Source organism: Hypanus sabinus, chromosome 18 (assembly GCF_030144855.1).
Source record: "Hypanus sabinus isolate sHypSab1 chromosome 18, sHypSab1.hap1, whole genome shotgun sequence".
In the NCBI taxonomy this organism is placed as follows: Eukaryota; Metazoa; Chordata; class Chondrichthyes; order Myliobatiformes; family Dasyatidae; genus Hypanus; species Hypanus sabinus.
Genome location: NC_082723.1, coordinates 54,725,463 through 54,744,623, shown reverse-complemented (window position 1 = coordinate 54,744,623; position 19,161 = coordinate 54,725,463). Strand labels below are relative to the sequence as shown.

The window sequence follows — 19,161 nt, the reverse complement described above, 5'->3', positions numbered from 1 at the left end:
TAGTGAAGGAAGTTGGCACTGAGGTAAAATTCCCACCGCTGCCTGTAAGGAGTTTGTGCATTCTCTCCGTTTCCTCCCACAGTCCAAAGATGTACCAGTTGGTAGGTTAATTGGTCATTGTAAATTATCCTGTGATTGGGCTAGGATTAAATTGGGGGTTGCTCGGCAACATGGCTTGAAGAGCCAGAAGGGCCTTTCCTGCATTGGATCTCAATAATAAATAAATAAATTTGCTTCTCTTAACAAATTAGATTTTAGAAGCATTGCAGACTTAAAATAATGACAGCTGGCACCAACTCATGCAACTCAATATAATTTGTGAGAGTTTGTAATGCTTAACTGAGTAATTCATACTGGGCAGCCATCCTGTTGTGCATTTTGTTGTCAGGGATTTTTAAGGCTGCGTTGTGCACAATTATTTTTCTATGAATGACTGAAACTGTGCAGTAAGAGCAAAATGTAGTGGCCCTAAGCACCACGTTACGGAGTGAAATACAGATGAATAACTAAGAGGGAAAGTCAAGCAGTCAAATCGTGAATAATGAGGGAACAATCAAGAACAAAAAGAGTCAGATGGGAAACAAGTAAAAAAACATAAGTTTTGTAATTTTAGAAATGCTAAAATCAATTAGAGGATTGGAATGTAGGAGCCATGTATTTGTTCTCTGTCTGCATTAGGAGCAACTGCATTGTGCGTTTGTCATGTTTATTATGGTAACCAGTCGCACGAGTGGGGGGCGTAACAAAAGTGAAGGGTATAAGTTGCGTATTCTTGCTCATTTCGTGACAGATTGTAGCTTGGGTCCAGTGGAGGTTATATTTTCGCTCCAGTGGTGATATTCTGGGGCAGTGAAGACTGACTGACTTCTGATTACCACAACCAGAACAAGCTAAGAATTTAACTGCCAGAGTCTTTGATACCCACCATTAGGGTACCTTGATGTCAGGCTCCATCAAATGCTATCTTAATGCCACTCTGACCTCACCTCTAGAATCCAGCTCTTTGGCCTATGTTCAGGCCAAGGCTGTGAAGGAATCTGGAGCCAAGTGATCCTGGCAAAACACAATACGAGCATCTGTGAGTAAGTTTTTCCCGGGGCACAAGATTATAATAGAATATTACTTCCTTCCTCTGACTGGGACACTAAAACCCACAATCATTCTCAGCAGCAATCCACCCTTTGTAGTGAAAGAAAATCCACAAAGCTCTATATCTAGGCTCACACAGGAGTAATGGTGACTTTCAGTCAAGATGGCGCCAAGCTGCTGTCTCTGTCAAGGCCATGGCTCAGACTTGGTTTCTTTTTGGTTCATAGCAATGGTTTTGGGGACACAGGGGAGAGTTAGGGGTCAAGTTAGGGTTTAGGGACAGGGATGTGTGGGAGTTAGAGGTCAGACAGAGTCTAGGCCTCCGCTCTGCGCTCCACGTTTGAAGATCAGCAACGTGTACATGGGATGAAGGACATCCATGGTCAGATGTTGGGCCAGACGAGTCATCGGCAGGTTCCAGGTTTGGAGTTCTGCGTTGGCACAGTGGGCTGGTGAACCCCCCCCCCCCATGTATACGAGTCCGCAAGACCAGGGTTCGACACCAAGTGTTCGGCAACTTGTTCATCAGAGAGTCCGGAGTTTGACACCTGAAGATCAGGATCCTCATTCGTCCTGGGATCGATTCCAAAGGTCAAGGCCCGAAGGTCAATCGGACGTCCAGAAGTCAAGGCCCGATGACCGGAGTCCTGAGTCTGTGAAACCACTGGGGAAGTCGAAGGTCCAATGTCTGCAAGTCCAAGACCACTGGAAGCTGGAGGCTCAGAGACTGCCTGCCCTTGGAGGAGTGAGTGTGTGTGTGTGTGTGTGTGTGTGTGTGTGTGTGTGTGTGTGTGTGTGTGTGTGTGTGTGTGTGTGTGTGTGTGTGTGTGTGTGTGTGTGTGTGTGTGTGTGTGTGTGTGTGTGTGTGTGTGCGCGCGCGCGCGCGCGTGTGCTAGGGAGGGGTTTGATTTGCTGTTGTTTTCTTGCTCCTGTTCTGTTGCCTGTGTTGTTTTGTGAACATGATGGCATGGAATGTGAGGTGACACTTGCAGGCTGCCCCCCAGCACATCCTTGGGTAGTGTTGGTTGTTAAAATGCATTTCACAGAGCAACACACACAAACGTTGGAGAAACTCAGCAGGACCTGCAGCATCTATGGAAATGAAGGCCGAGACCCTTTATCAGGACTGGAAAGGAAGGGAGGGTGGGGAGGCCAAAAGCAGAAGGTGCAGGGGGAGGGGGATGAGTACAAGCTAGAAGGTGATAGGTGAAGCCAGATGGGTGGGGTTGAAGTAAGAAGCTGGGAGGTGATAGGTTGAAAAGGTAAAGGGCTGGAGAAGGAGGAATCTGATAGGAGAGGAGAGTGGACCATGGGAGAAAGGGAAGGTGGGGCACCAAGGGGAGGTATTAAAGGCAGGTGAGGAGAAGAGTAGAGGTAAGAGGGGAGCCTGAGTGAGAAATTGAAGAAGGGGGAGGGGGTAAATTAACAGAGGTTAGATAAATCAACATTCATGCCACCAGGTTGAGGCTGCTCATATGAAATATGAAGTGCTACTCCACCAACATGAGAATGGCCTCATAAGAACATAAGAAATAGGAGTAGGCCATCTGGCCCATCGAGCCTGCTCCGCCATTCAATAAGATCATGGCTGATCTGGCCATGGACTCATCTCCACCTACCTGCCTTCTCCCCATAACCCTCAATTCCCCTACTATGCAAAAATCTATCCAATCTTGTCTTAAATATATTGAGATAGCCTCCACTGCTTTGTGGCAGTGGAAGAGGCCATGTCAGAATAGGAATGGGAAATGGAATTAAAATGGTTTAAAATGAAGCATTTCACTGTAAATGTGATAAATAAATGAATCAAAACCTGAATTGTCTTGGTAAATATGTCTATGCAAAGGCTCTACTGTACCCCAGCCGAGTGCTCCCCAGGAAGACACTGACTCCGCCAGCGATGAGGCAGCAAGAAGCTTGTCACACCCACCAATATAAAGAAAACACAAAAAGGACGGTGAACAGAATGAGAAAGTTTCTACGATAGACGTCTTGCCAGTCTCGAGTCTCCTAGAGAAAACATTGAGGAGATCTGCAAGAATGTCTGCTTTGGCTCAATTATTTCTCCTCTACTGCTCAACTTTCGTCTCTCCTGTACCCAATTCCCCCACCACTGCACTTGCACGCTTAGAATCAAGAAATTATGACTGTCAAGATGCATTTTTCTTGAGAAAACTGTAGGCTGAAGGATGGCTTATTGTTTTCAAGATCGCGTGCTGTTCTGTTGGGACGCCCAATCCCAGTCATCAATTTTCCTGTGCAGGGCAAGTTGAGCACTCGTGATTGTTTGATCAGGTTTCCATTTTGGAGGGAGACCAAAACCAGGATTCAAGCGTGAAAATGAGTGAGAAGTTTACTAATAACTCCAGTGAAAAGTTCCTGAAGACTTCCTCAATTAGTCTGGCCAAAACGATAACATTAAAGGTGATAACATTAAAAGGTAAACAACTGGAGGCTGTCTTTGCTGAAACTGTGTACAATAATAGTTAGACTACAGATCCGAGTACATTTCTGACAACCACATCTCAAGAAAGACACGATTAGACTGGAGTGAGTGTAGAGACTGATGAAGAAATTACCAGGATTGGTAGCTAGAGGCTATTAGGGAAGATCAGATAGGCTGGTGCTACTGGGTTGGACAAGGCCACAGAGAGAGAGAGAGAGGAGCTGTTTAAAATTCCAGGGAGTCTAAACCGAGCAATTATAAAGGACAAATTTTCTCAAGCTGGGTGGAGAAATTAGTAGAAGGGTGGGGAAAAGTATTTTCACTCACAGGATGATCAGGATCTTGAACTCTCTGCTTGATAGTGGTCAAAAACATTAGACTCCCCCCCCCACCCCCACCAAATTGAGGATTACTTACATAATACTGTACCTACACCATTCTTTACAAACATACTGTACACCAAAACTGAAGCATTATCATCCTTGTCCAGGATGCACTTCAGCCCCTGTGGTGCTCACTGATCCCAGAAGACCAAGGAGTCGGTGGCACCTCTCCAGGAACGCAGAGCTGCTGGAACCCTCAGCACACCAACTGTACCTGCACTATCCACTCCCGAAGGGCAATGAACAACCGGTGCAGGAAAGTGGAACCGTCGCTGGAAGTGCCTGAGGCAAATAGCACGAGGATACATATTTAAGAAGCTAAGTACACACACGATGGAAAGAATGGAAAATACACACCAAAAGCCTAGATGAACTAGATTGGGAGAAGGCACAGAACATTTAATCAAATAACCATGTCTGTAGCTCATTAAAAGCTTTGACAGCTCTCCTCCACAACCACACTCTGTGGGTTCCAATTTAACCTGAACCAAAATCCACATGTACCACATTCCACCAGTACAACAATCTACCTGCACCACATTTCCCCTACACCAAAATCCACCTGTACCACATTTCCCCTACACCAAAATCCACCTGCACCACATTCCACCAGTACAACGATCTACCTGCACCACATTTCCCCACACCAAAATCCACCTGTACCACATTTCCCCTACACCAAAATCCACCTGCACCACATTCCACCAGTACAACGATCTACCTGCACCACATTTCCCCACACCAAAATCCACCTGTACCACATTTCCCCTACACCAAAATCCACCTGCACCACATTCCACCAGTACAACGATCTACCTGCACCACATTTCCCCACACCAAAATCCACCTGTACCACATTTCCCCTACACCAAAATCCACCTGTACCACATTTCCCCTACACCAAAATCCACCTGCACCACATTCCACCAGTACAACAATCTACCTGCACCACATTTCCCCTACACCAAAATCCACCTGTACCACATTTCCCCTACACCAAAATCCACCTGCACCACATTTCCCCTACACCAAAATCCACCTGCACCACATTCCACCAGTACAACAATCTACCTGCACTACATTTCCCCTACACCAAAATCCACCTGTACCACATTTCCCCTACACCAAAATCCACCTGTACCACATTTCCCCTACACCAAAATCCACCTGCACCACATTCCACCAGTACAACAATCTACCTGCACTACATTTCCCCTACACCAAAATCCACCTGTACCACATTCCACTAGTACAATCTACCAGTACCATATTTCCCTTCACCAAAATCCACCTGTACTAGAAACCAATTATATCCTAATTCACCTTGCTCAATTCACCTGTAACCTGATCTAACTATAACACAGTTCACTTGTACCCAATACCCCTGTACTAGAAACCAATTATACCTAATTCACCTGACCAAATCCACCTGTATGCCATCCAAATGTAGTCCAGTCGGCCTGTACCTAATTTCCTGTACCCCAATCACCTGTACCTAACTCCTTGTACCCCAATCCACCTGTACACAATACTACTGTACCACACCTGTATCCCAATTAATTTATGATTTCTTGTACCTGATCATCTCGGCTCCAATACGTCAACCCTATCTCCCCCACCCCTCCCGTTCTCATTCAGCCTGTATCCTCTGCCTGAACCCCAATCTACTGCCCTCTTTAACCTCTCGCCCTGCCCCTGACGCCCCCTCTCCACTCACCCTCATGCAGTCGGCCGCCTGCCCGATGCCCGCGCCCAGGTGGTCGCTGCAGGCTCCCGGGATGACACAGCGGGCGCACACCGCCTTGCCCTCGGTGAAGCAGAACCAGTCTGCCCGGGCTCGGTGAACCGGGCACACGCCGCTCTCCAGCGCCGGCGGGGCGGCGAGCTCCGGGCTCCCCTCTCGGAGGCAGGTGCACTGTGGCTGGCTCGACCCCTGCCCGGGAGCCGAGCAGCTGAGGCAGGCGGGGGAAGCTGCCTGGTTCTCGGCCCCTGGCTGAGACATAGCCGGCAACAGGTGAACGCGGAAATAGAGATCGCTACAGAGGTCACTGTGGAGGGAGGGGGCCAGGCAGGCAATGCAGGAAATACTGGAACAGACACTCCTTAGCTCTCACCTTCGGGTGGTTTTTAAACTTAATCAAGAACAAGTCCTTGAAAAGTGCGGGGCCCAAAAGCAGTGGTAAATGTCCCGAGGGGATTGCCTTTAAAACGTGAGTCTGTCGTATACAAATAAAACACAGATTTGCTTTGCATTTTATTTTTCTCTTGCTGGACCCGAGGACGTCCATAGACGCCTCGCTGAGAATTATGCGGCTTTTTATCCTAGGTTTCTCCGTAACTGCAGCATTAAATACCGCATTCCGTTTTCTTTTGACTACCCCTATTACTTGTGTCGAGCATGGTCTGCCCGGACCGCACACAAAGCAGAAGCTTGCCACTGCGGAATCTCTGGGCATGTGACAATAGAAAACCGGCAGCAGCAAGGGCCGAGAAATCAGCTCTTTAATCTTGCACCAGCTACAGAATGTTTCCATGTTTTGTAAGCGGACCCTTGTCCTTCCTGGGGCAAGACCTTGTCGACAGGGTCAAAGTGCAGAGAAAGAGGCTCAGGCTGGGTGTGGAGGGGGGAGGATTGAGATGAGGTCGGAGTATGAGGCAAGGTCGGGGGAGAGTGTGGGGAAAGGGGGGAGACAGGGAAAGTGTGGGGAAAGGGGGGAGACAGGAGAGTGTGGGGAAAGGGGGGAGACAGGAGAGTGTGGGGAAAGGGGGAGATGAGGAGAGTGTGGGGAAAGGGGAGATGGGGAGAATGTGGGGAAGGGGAGAGCGTGGGGACAGGGGGAGTAGGGGATAGTGTGGGGAAAGGAGGAGATGGGGAGAATGTGGGGAAAGGGGGGAGACGGGAGAGTGTGGGGAAAGGGGGAGACGAGGAGAGTGTGGGGAAAGGGGAGATGGGGAGAATGTGGGGAAAGGGGGAGACGGGAGAGTGTGGGGAAAGGGGGAGACGAGGAGAGTGTGGGGAAAGGGGGAGACGAGGAGAGTGTGGGGAAAGGGGAGACGGGGAGAATGTGGGGAAAGGGGAGATGGGGAGAATGTGGGGAAAGGGGGAGACGGGAGAGTGTGGGGAAAGGGGGAGACGAGGAGAGTGTGGGGAAAGGGGAGATGGGGAGAATGTGGGGAAAGGGGGAGACGGGAGAGTGTGGGGAAAGGGGGAGACGAGGAGAGTGTGGGGAAAGGGGAGATGGGGAGAATGTGGGGAAAGGGGGAGACGGGAGAGTGTGGGGAAAGGGGGAGACGAGGAGAGTGTGGGGAAAGGGGGGAGACAGGCAGGGTGTGGGGAAAGGGTTAGGAATGGGGATGGTGTGGAGACTGTGTCAGTGTGGGCGAAAGAGGCCCACTTTCATGTTGAATCTCCATGTTTGCCACATGCAGTACTGCAGCTCGTCAGGACGCTCTCTCCTGTGCATCTGCAGACTGACCTGAGGATGTATGTGCATCGTCCAGCTCTTCTCAGCCTCCTCTGAAAACCATCTGGCCTTGATGTTGGTGGTGTTTCAAGTCCCCAACTATTAACGTCCTTGGTTTATCTGTGGCTGGGAACTCAGCTGGCCCAACCACATGATTCCGATGGCCACAGGAGGAGGTCAGATTGGGGTACTTTGCAGTGATGGCTGTGTTCTTTGTTTCACGGAGACATGGCTCATTCCAGACATGCTGATACAGCGGTCAGACCCGAGAGCTTCTCAATCCACTGGGTGGACCAAACTGCTGATTCAAAGAGGGCAAAAGGTGGTGGTGGGGGGGTGTATGTGTTTTATAATAAACTCTTCATAGTGCTCTGATGTAGCAATCTTATCTCATTGTTCTCCCATCTGGAACATCTAATAATTAAATGCCTTCTGGTCTGTTTACCAAGAGAGTTCTCCTTCATGATGCTTACCGCAGTTTATATGCTGTCAAAGGCGGATGTTAAGCAAGCACTCAATGCATTGAGTACCACAGTTAACAAGAAACAACCTACCCCAACACCTTTCAAGTCATTGCCAGGAACTTCAAGCAGGTTTGCTTGAAGAAATCTCTGTCCAATTATTATCAGCATATCACCTGCAGCACCTGGGGTCCCAACACACTTGACGACATTATCATCAGAAATGTCTACCATTGCATACCTAAACTGCATTTCAGGAAATTGAATCATTTGACTCTGTATGCAGGCAGAGGCTAAACCGCGAGGGCCCAGAGGTAAGGGCAACAATGAGGTGGTTGCAGGACGCAGAGGAACGGCTATGGGATTGCTTTGAGTCAGTGTTCTGGATCGTGATCAAGAACTCGTCAGAGGATCTGAATGAATACCCTGAGGTTGTCATGGACTTTATCAGGTCACTCGTGGACAAGTGCACCCCCACATTCAGAGTCCTCCCCAACCAGAAGCCCTGGCTGAAACCAAGAGATCCGCAATGTGCTGAGAGCCTCATCAGTGGTATTCAGGAGATCTAAGTATGACCTCCAGAAAGCCATCTCACTTGCAAAGTGGAAATTCTGAACTAAACTTGAATCGTGGAAAGATGCTCGACAGCTATGGAAAGGCTTGAATGCTATAAAGCAAAATCAAGCAACGTATGCGACAACGGGGTTTCGCTCCCAGATGAGCTCAATGTTTGCTTTCACTAGACACCTTCACAAATTCCCACAATCCCTGACAACCCCGTGATTTCAGACTCTGAGGCCAACATGAAAGCACCCTTCAGGAAGGTGGGCCCACAGAAAGCATCTGACCACATATGTAAATGTGGAGAAGGTTCAAACATCAGAGATGCAGAAGGATTTGGGAGTCCTCGCGCAAGACTCCCAGAAGGTTAATTTACAAGTTGAGTCTGTGGTAAAGAAGGCATATGCAATGTTAGCATTTATTTCAAGGGGAATAGAATACAAACGCAAGGAGAAAATGCTGAGGCTTTATAAGTCGGGCTGTACTTAGAGTATTGTCAACAGTCTTGGGCCCCATATCTCAGAAAGGATGTGTTGTCATTGGAGAGAATCCAGAGGAGGTTCATGGGAATCAACCTGGCATGGAAACACCACTCTGTAAGAATGGGAAAGCTTACAAAAGTAATGAATATAGCACAGCCAAAGCCCTTCCCACCACTGAACACATCTACATGGAGCATGGTCACAGGAAGGTAACATCCATCATCAAGGGCCACCACCATCCAGGCCATGCTCTCTCCTCACTGCTGCCATCGGGGAGGAGGCATGGGAGCCTTAGGTCCCTCAGCATCAGGTTTAGAAACCCCTCAACCATCAGGCTCTTGAACCAGAGTGGATAACTTCACTTAGCCCAACACTGAACAGATTTCACAAAATATGGACTCACGTTGAAGGGCTCTGCAACTCATGGTCTCAATACTTATTACATTTTTTTGTATTTGCACAATTTGTTATCTTTTGTATGTTAGTTGATTGTCCATCCTCTCTGTATGCAGCTTTTTATTGATTCTACCGTGCTTCTTTGTATCTGCCATGAATGCCTGCAAGAAAAAGAACCTCAGGGCAATATACGGTGACATAAATGTGCATGATAATAAGGTCACTTCGAACTTTGAACTTTAGGAGAGGCCTGCCTCCTGGCACCTCCATTTTCCCATTTGCAAGGCACAATTTCAGGAACGTGACGGAATACTTTCTGCTTGCCAAGGTTGGTGCAGCCCCAGCTGAATTCACAAAAGTGGACGCCATCCTGAGAAAAGGCAGTCCACTTGATAGGTAGCCTATCCACCATCATGCCCTCCGCCTCTGGAGCAGAGTGGCTCCAGTGCGTACCATCTGCTAGGTGCCCTGCAGTCACATGGCCAGGCTGCTCCAGATGACACATGTCCTCCACCATGAAATGATCACCTTCTTCAGGTTCATCCAAATCCCACATCTTCGTGACTCGCAGAAGTATCACACTGTTGTTCCCTCTCCCTGAAATCGCTGCAGTATCACTTTCACCAGAAGCACAGGAGCAAGAAGGCGACTTCTTGGGGACAATTAGGGATGAGTAATAGATGCTGATTTCAGCAGCAACACACAGTGTACAAATTATCAATAAGTAAAAAGTTGCGTGAACATAAAAAAAATGGAGCCTTGTATTTCCCAGACTTGTCCCAATTAAGGGGTCTACCAATTTATTTCAGATCAGCAACGGGGAGAGCTTGGGAGTGGTTCAACTCGCCTCGTCTCTAATCGATATGTAGTGTTTATCAAGCAAAACCAGGCTAAAGTAAAAGCAAAGAAGTCTTTGAAAATTCATTTAGTTTAACTATGTTGGGAGTGTATTTTGACCACTTCTAGACCCTGGCATTATTCAGCTATTCTAATACATGAAGACACCTTGTGGTGCATCTTTATGGGAATATATTTGTGCATACATCAATACTGAATGGTCCACTCTAAAGTCTGCTTACAAATATATTCAGTAAGAGTAAGAAGCAACATCATGGTATCCTTTAAAGTTTACCTCAGTTTATTCTATAGTGGTAAGAGACTTAGGCCAACAGTTTTCACTTGATTCTCCGGAGTCTCAGAGACCTCGGAAAGACAACTTGCATTGCTGGTATCCTTGGATCCTAAATTAAATTACAGCAGATGATTACGAAAACTTTAGTAACAATTAAATCCATACTCCAAATGTAGGTAAAGATCTAAGTTGATATGTTCCTTAGTTCTACATAAGGATGTTCTGTAACAAGCCTTGGCATCTGACTGATTATAGACTTTAGTCTCTGTTCCTTTATAAAGTTTGCCTCCTTTAGAACTGTGTCTGGTGCTTTCTGGAATATACAACTTAAATAAAATTAACCATTACACCCTTTCAGCATTCGCTATCTTAGCATGTATTTCATATCTTCACCCATCACTCATTAATATTGCTCTGGTAGACAATGCAATTAATTTTCTGGCATGGGCTGCCAACATACATTCGTGGAGGCTAGAATATTGCCACAGGACCATGGCTGACAAACAAAGCAGACACAGGTTTTTGCCTATCCAGTTGGGAAATCACAAAAGCATTTAAAATGAGACCAAATGCCAAGGATACTCAACAGACACAATTGAAGGCTTATTTACTTTGGGCTTTATGAATGTTTCTGATTATCTTTACCTAATGACACAGAAACTTGTGGCTTGCTCATTTTCCTATCAGTTCATTCATCGTCAGGAACCCGTGCGCAAGAGAAAATCACATAGTAATTAAGGATATCAGTTCTCTTTTTTAATATGTTACTGACAGTGATTTTCTACAAGAGTTTATTACAAAATCAAAGATCAAGTCAGAAACATGCCTGCACCTACATGGGTGGAGCATTGAAACTTGCCCCAAGACTCACAAAGGAATTACATTAAAAATATCTTCGGGATTATTCACGCATGATGGAGTCCAGATATTGAACTGAATCCTGTGAAGTAAATAGTTAAATTAAGCTATCAAATATTGAACACAAACGTTTAAGTAGTAATGTCATGAAGTCATCACGCTGGCTTAGGTTCAAGGAAGAAGCACTTTGTTAACTTGTAAGCAACTCACAACACTTGAATGATGTTGTGAATGTACAGAAAAATCATGTTGTCTTTCGTATTTTTTTTTCGTTAATTAACTTTATTTCCAAAACGGTTTTTGTAAAAGTCCCTTGATCTGTGTGGATCTGTCTGCAAGGTTCGGGGAGCTGACACAGTGCTACGGTACTAACTTGTTCGGAAATGACGGTCACAGAGGATCACCAAACTACTGATCATTTTTCTATCTAGAAGACACCAGCATGACTATGAAACAGGGTCATTGTACCACAGAAGTGTCAGCATTACAGGTGCAGATTCGCATACAGTTTTGTATGCAACCATAGTAAGGTAATTGCATCGGGTGACGTCAATTCTGCTGCCATGCTGATGACGCCTGTCTGACCAAAATGAGACACATCTGTTCAAGCTATCACACAGTGTAAACCACACACTGGAAACCAAGTCTGATTAACCATATCCACACCTTCCCGCCACCACCCCTGCAAATTCTGGATACTCAAGGGGTTCCTAAATACCCTTTTCTGGGTAATGAGGAAGAGATTAATAGCTGGGGACAACTGCATTGTACAATCCAAGATACAGGATGCCCCTTTCTGGTTTTAGCCCAAATGCTCCCTCAGCATGGCTGAGACCAGGGCCCAAAGACAAAAGCCCTTGCCAGCAAAAGCCAAAGTATCCAATAAACGTCTCTTAGGGATTCCGATTACACTTGTACCAGATGGAGAAAATAGGAATTGTATCTGATGTTTTTTCAGGAAGGTAACATCCTCTAAGCACTTGCTCCTTTGGATTTGAATCAGAAACAGATTTATTATCACTAAAATACGTCATGAAATTTGTTGTTTTTTTGGTAGCAGGACAGTGCAAGACAAAACTAGGTTACAAGAAAAATATTTAAATAAGTAGCGGAGAACGAGGAAAAGTCAGGTAGGGTTCGTGGGCCATTCAGAAATCTCACTGTGGAGGGGAAGTAGCTGTCTCTAAGATGTTGAGGGCAAGTCTTCAGGCTCCTGTCCTTCAAACCCAACGGTAGGTAATGAGAAGAGGGCGAGACCTGGATGGTGAGGTTCCTTAATAATGGGTGCAGCCTTCTAGAGGCACTGCCTTTCAAAGATCTGCCACCTTCCTGCAGACGTAGCTCTCCCCCAGAATCCACATCTCAACTACTATTCCTCAGGCAGACGACTCCTTTGCTTTTGGCTCGCTTCATATTACTATAAAGGTGTTTACTCAAGGAGAGGGAGCTTCATCTCCTTCCTCCTATCTAGGGAGAATACAGGGCGCAAAATAGCAGGACACTTCCTCGTTTAGAGAGTGACAGAACACAAGCACGGATGATGTATAGGTTCCATACATATATTCAGACTGTTCAGGAACCAGCTGACGTTTTACTCATTGAAAGTACAATCATTTTCAGCTAGCAACAGAACTTAATGAAGTCTACTGGATACACCCAGGCAGCTCGCCTGAATATTTATTCTCAGGCCTCCTTTGAGTTGGTGTCGTTGACTTACTCAGCAGTTTAGAAGTGATCTAATTGAGGGTTAGTAAATCAAATTCAAATAGCATCATTCCTTCTGATGCCTACACTAGGAGATAAGAAGATTCTTTAGTGAGGAGGAGATAGTTAGGAAACTGATTGACTACCTGATAAATGCTAACTTACTTACAGAAGTGCCTTTCACCACATCACACCATGACCTAGTTCATGATGAATATGCTGGATATTTTTATACAGTATGTAACATTTCAACATTCGATTGATTATAAATGAGTGCAAACAATCTAGATTTGCCCTGGAATCTCTATGAATTAACAGCATTTTAAAAGACAACAGTTTAAGAAACACAGGGAAAAAATAAGGACATTACTTTCTTTGAATCAAATATCTTGGAGCTTGTGCCGGTTTATAACAGATGAAGGACTTTGGGTGGCATGGTGGAGATGCGTCTCTACTAAAGGAGGTGTGAGGTGCTCCTTCCCTCCGCCAACCTACAGGTCGCCCTTGGGCAAGGTGTAGCATCTGCTTAACCCTCTGATGAGGGTCACGTGAAGCCGTGGGAGCCGGTGGTGGATGGTCTTATGAGCAGCTGGTGCGTGTCGCACGTCCTGGTTATGTGACTGCTGATGCCAGGCAATCTCTGGAGGCTGGGGTCACCCGTCTTGTAAAGACACTGCCCAGAAGAGGGCAATGGCAAACCACTTCTGCAGAGAAAATCGCCAAGAACGATCGCGGTCACAGAAAGCCACACACACAAAATGCTGGCACCCAGCAGGTTAGGCAGCATCGACAGAAAGGAGTAAACTGTTGACGTTTCAGGCTGAGACCCTTCTTCAAGATTGAGTAAGAGGGAAGAAGATTCTTTCTTCTCCAGCCCTTAACCTTTCCCACCCACCTGTCTTCACCTATTGCCTTCCAGCTAGCCTCTTACCCCTTCCCCCACCTTTTTACTCTGGCATCTTTGGGAAGTTGTGCAGCTGGTAAAATATATTGAAATAGCACCAACAAGAGAAATCTACAGATGCTGGAAATCCAAGCAACACACACAAAATCCTGGAGGAACTCAGCCGGCCCAAAACAGTCAACGTTTTGGGCCGAGACCCTTCATCAGGACTGCTGATGAAGCACCAAATGTCCCTGTCCTATTAAACAATTACAGAAGCCAGATTTGATTTCAAAAGGAAGGTTAAGGACTTAATTGACCTCTTGGCTTGAGATGGGATGCTTTCCAGCTCAAAGGTACCACAAGCTGATTTCCAAAGCCATTAACCTCTGTAGGAAAGAGGGATAATTGATGGCTGTAGTTACCAGAATATGGCCAATAAAATAATAATTTTCAGTGAACCTTGAAGAGTCCTAACATAGATTGATTGCAAGGTAAATTCTGAGGATTGATCAAAGATTGCTGATCCATTATGTGTAATGGAAGTGAAAAATAAAATCACATGTTACTATGCAAAAAACATAGTAATCACTGTAAGAGTTGTACAAACTCTCTGTCTGCATCAACAATTCAGTGAATAAAGGAATTTGAGTTTTGACTGCTTATTGCAGGATTTGAGCTCCTAAAACAGGATGCACTGTCTTAAATAAATGGACTTTCATTAAAGACTGAGATGAGCAGGAATTTCTCTTCTCAAATGTACGTATGCAACCTTGGGGATCCACTATTCAGAAAACTAAGGACACTGAATTGTTAAATACCTGCACATGTAAGGCTGAGAAAGAGATAGATTTTGAGATTCAATAGCTATCATGATCAGACCATAAGGTGGAGTTGAAGCCAAGATCAGTTAAACCAAGAAGACATAACAGACTGCATACGATGGAATCTGGAGCAACAAACAAGATGCAGGAGGAAACACGAGGAAATCTGCAGATGCTGGAAATTCAAACAACAACACACACACAAAATGCTGGTGGAACACAGCAGGCCAGGCAGCATCTATAGGAGAAGCACTGTCGACGTTTCGGGCCGAGACCCGTCGTCAGGACTAACCAAAAGACTGTCGATGTTTCCGTTAGTCCTGACAAAGGGTCTCAGCCCGAAACGTCAACAGTGTTTCTCCTATAGATGCTGCCTGGCCTGCTGTGTTCCACCAGCATCTTGTGTGTGAAGATGTAGGAGGAACTCAGCAGGTCAGGCAGCATTTGTGGAAGGAAATGGATGGTCAACATTTCAGGTCAAGACTCTATAGCTGGACTAGGGGAAGAAGAGAGGACGAGCCAGTATAAAGAGGCAATGGGGAGGGTTGGAACAAGGGGAAGGTGATGTGGATCCGGGTGTGGAGGGGAGATAGGCAGATGGAGGAGGAGAAATATGAAAATAGTGACAGAAGCCGGGAGCTGATAGGTGGAGGCGACAGACAACTGCAAGTGATGGAATCTGATAGGAAAGGAAGGTGGAGCCTGGAATCAAGGGAGGTGGACAGAGAAGATAGGAGTAGTCATGGGAGGGGAATAAGTGGAGGCACGTGTGAACCGTGAGCAGATGAAATGGGTGGAAGAGGGAAAAGAAACAGGGTGTGTAGGGGGAACTGTGCTGATCAGGAAGCAAGGGGAAAGGGGCAGAGGGGGAACAGTTTACCAAACAGAAAAGTGGGTTTGTAGGACCTACTCCATCCTTGGATACAAGTTGGGATTGGAACAGGCAACTTAACGATCAAGAATCACCGATCCTACTTTTTAACTGGTGTTGGAAGATGGGCAAGCTGGACTGGCAACAATGAAAGTGAAGAACAGCGGGGTGTTATAGGTGGGATGCAGTGTACAAAAAAGCAGGAAAAGCCGTCTTACTGAGAAACGATAAATCCAGCAAATAAGTAGTTAACTCTGACGTGCAATGCCACTAATTATACAAAGAGGAGTTTGATATGTATAAACTCAAGCCCAAGGGATACCATTAGTGCTTGTTAAACTTGTTGATCCACTGTCTCCTCACACGTAATAGGGAGGCAAGTTGGAGGCAGCCACCCTCACCGTTCATTCCAGGGATCCCTTAGAGCAGCAGCTCCCGACCTTTTTTAGGCCGTGGACCACCCCACCGTTACCTGAGGGCTCCATCGACCCTAACACCCCTGCCTTAGTCTGCCGATGGAACGGCTAAGGGCAAAGGATAGGCAAACCAGGAGTGAAGGAACGGAGAAATCTAGTGGGTAAAGGAGAGGCACAAAGAAATGCAAACGAATCTGACTCATTGGGTCCCCGGGAGAAGATGAAAGGATGGTGTTATCCTTGGCCTCTGCAGAGGACACAAGATTTGGAGTGGCAATGAACTGTGAGGAGGAGAGGAAGAGACTTCAAGGAGATATGGACCAGGGATATACAGTGGGTAAGATGTTATGTTGAGTAATGCCAGGAGTTGCGTCTTGGTAGGAAAAATGGGGGAGAGGCCCACTTAAACTAGACAGCACAATTCTGAAAGATCTGCAAGAACATAAACGCAAGAAAGTCTAAGGATGCTGGAAATCCAAAGCAACACACACAAAATACTGGCGGAACTCAGCAGGTCAGGCAGCACCCGTGGAAATGGATAGACAGTCGCTGTTTTGGGCCGAGACCCTTCTTCAGGGCTGGAAGGGAAAGGGGAAGATGCCAGAATAAAAAGGTGGGGGGAGGGGAAGGAGGCTTGCTGAAAGGCAATGGGGGAAGCCAGGCGGGTGGGAAAGGTTAGGGGCTGGAGAAGAAGGTATCTAATAGGAGAGGGGAGTGGGCCACAGGAGAAAGGGAAGGAGGAGGGGTCCCAGGGAGATGTGATAGGCAGGTAAAATTCCAGAGTTGGGGAACAGATGAAGAAAGGGTGGGGAGGGATTTATTTCTGCCAGAAGGAGAAATTGATGTTCAGACCATCAGGTTGGAGGCTACCCAAACGGAATATAAGGTGTTGCTCCTCCACCCCAAGAGTGCTTCATCTCGGCACAAGTAGCTTATGAAAGTACATCCGATCCGATCCTGGCCTTTATAAATGGAGGCACAGAGTACAAGAGCAAGAAAGTCATGTTCAACCTTTTAAAATACTGGTTCGGCCACATGTGGAATATTGTGAACCCTTTCTGGGTGACCCACTTCAGGAAAGAGTGCAGAAGAGATTTATCAAAACCATTCCAGGGACAAGGAGAGCTTTAGTTATGTAGGTAGAATGGAGAAGCTGGCACTGTTCTCCCTGGAGCAGATGGAAGTATTTAAAATTTGAAGATAGTTGGCAATAGAACCAAAAGTGACTTAAGGAAAATATTGCTATATGGCAAGGATGAGAATCTGGAATGCACTACAAACAATTTCAAATTAATTGTTCAAAGGGGAGCTGGGTAAGTATCTTAAAGGGTTGCTGGGAAGAGGATATGAGGCCAGGACTAGCAGGATTAGACATGGAACAGACTCAATGGGCTGAATAGCCTCCTTGCATGCTATAAAAGTTCTATTATTATGTGACAATGAAAAGGATACCAACTTTATCTGTGATACGCACAACATTGTAGGCACTGCAATCTGAAGTAAAAACAGAAAACGCTATAAATATTCGGCAGTTCAGTGGCACCTATGGCAAGAGAGAGACATACACACAGTTGGAAAATTGCAAATGTTACTCTGCTATTTAAGTAGGGTGGGAGGCAGCAGAAAGGAAACCATAGACCTGTTAGCCTGACATCAGTGGTTGGGAAGTTGTTGGAATCGATTGTTAGGGTCGAGATTACGGAGTACCTGAAGACACATGACAAGATAGGCCAAAGCCAGCATGGTTTCCTGAAAGGAAAATTCCACCTACCTAACCTACTGCAATTTTATGAGGAAATTACAAGCAGGATAGACAAAGGAGATGCAGTAGATGTGGTGTACTTTGATTTTCAGAAGGCCTTTGACAAGGTGCCGCACATGAGGCTGCTTCGCAAGATAAGAGCCCATGGGATTACAGGGAAGTTACTTGCATGGGTGGAGCATGGGCTGGTCGGCAGAAAACAGAGAGTGGGAATAAAGGGATCCTATTCTGGCTGGCTGCCTGTTACCCGTGGAATTCCACAGGGGTCAGTGTTGGGACCGCTGCTTTTTACGATGTATGTCAATGATTTGGACTATGGGATTAATGGATTTGCGGCTAAATTTGCCGATGGTACAAAGATGGGTGGAGAAGCGGGTAGAGTTGAGGAAAGAGAGCCTGTAGAGAGACTTAGATATTGTAGGGGAATGGGCAAAAAAAAATGGCAAATGAAATACAATGTTGGAAAGTGTATGGTCATGCACTTTGGTGTAAGGAATAATTGGGCAGACTATTATTTAGATGGGGAGAGAATTCAAAATGCAGAGATGCAAAGGGACTTGGGAGTCCTTGTGCAGGATACCCTAAAGGTTAACCTCCAGGTTGAGTCAGTGGTGAAGAAGGTGAATGTAATGTTGGCATTCATTTCTAGAGGTATAAAATATATGAGCAGTGATGTGATGTTGAGGCTCTATAGGGCACTCATAAGACCACACTTGGAGTATTGTGTGTAGTTTTGGGCTCCTTATTTTAGAAAGGATATACTGACGTTGGAGAGGGTTCAGAGAAGATTCACAAGAATGATTCCAGGAATGAAAGGGTTACCGTATGAGGAATGTCTGGCAGCTCTTGGGCTGTATTCCCTGGAGTTCAGGAGAATGAAGGGGGATCTCATAGAAACATTCCAAATGTTAAAAGGCCTGAACAGATTTGATACGGCAAAGTTATTTCCCATGGTAGGGGATTCTAGGACAAGACGGCACAACTTCAGGATTGAAGGACATACATTTAGAACAGAAATGCAGAGAAATTACTTTAGTCAGAGGGTGGTAAATCTGCGGAATTTGTTACCACAAATGGCTGTGGAGGCCATCATTGGACGGATTTAAGGCAGAAATAGGTTCTTGATTAGCCAGGGCATCAAAGGGTAGGGGGAGAAGGCAGGGGAGTGGGATTGGCTGGAAGAATTGAATGGCGGAGCAGGCTCGATGGGCCGAATGGCCCACTTCTGCTCCTATATCTTATGGTCTTATACAATATACATCTTGAAATGCTTTTTGTTTCTTACTTTCAACCTGATTATGGAAGGAATACCATCGCTGATGAGGCTGAAAATAATTGGGCGCAAGATCCACTGAGCAACTCCTACAGTGATGTCCCAAGGCTGGGACGATCAGCTTTTTTCTGTCTGAGGCATGTCTCTACCACCGAA

The 19,161-nt window shown here is 46.1% G+C and overlaps 1 protein-coding gene across 1 annotated transcript in view; it reads right to left on the bottom strand.

The window, feature by feature from the left end:
* bspry (B-box and SPRY domain containing) overlaps positions 1-6,332 on the bottom strand; it is a 45,679-nt gene extending 39,347 nt beyond the window's left edge. Inside the window, exon 1 of the mRNA XM_059994356.1 lies at positions 5,636-6,332. Within this exon, the coding sequence (XP_059850339.1) occupies positions 5,636-5,920 (285 nt within the window). The 5' untranslated portion in view covers positions 5,921-6,332. The remainder of the gene's footprint in view (positions 1-5,635) is intronic.
* Positions 6,333-19,161: the final 12,829 nt, after the last annotated feature.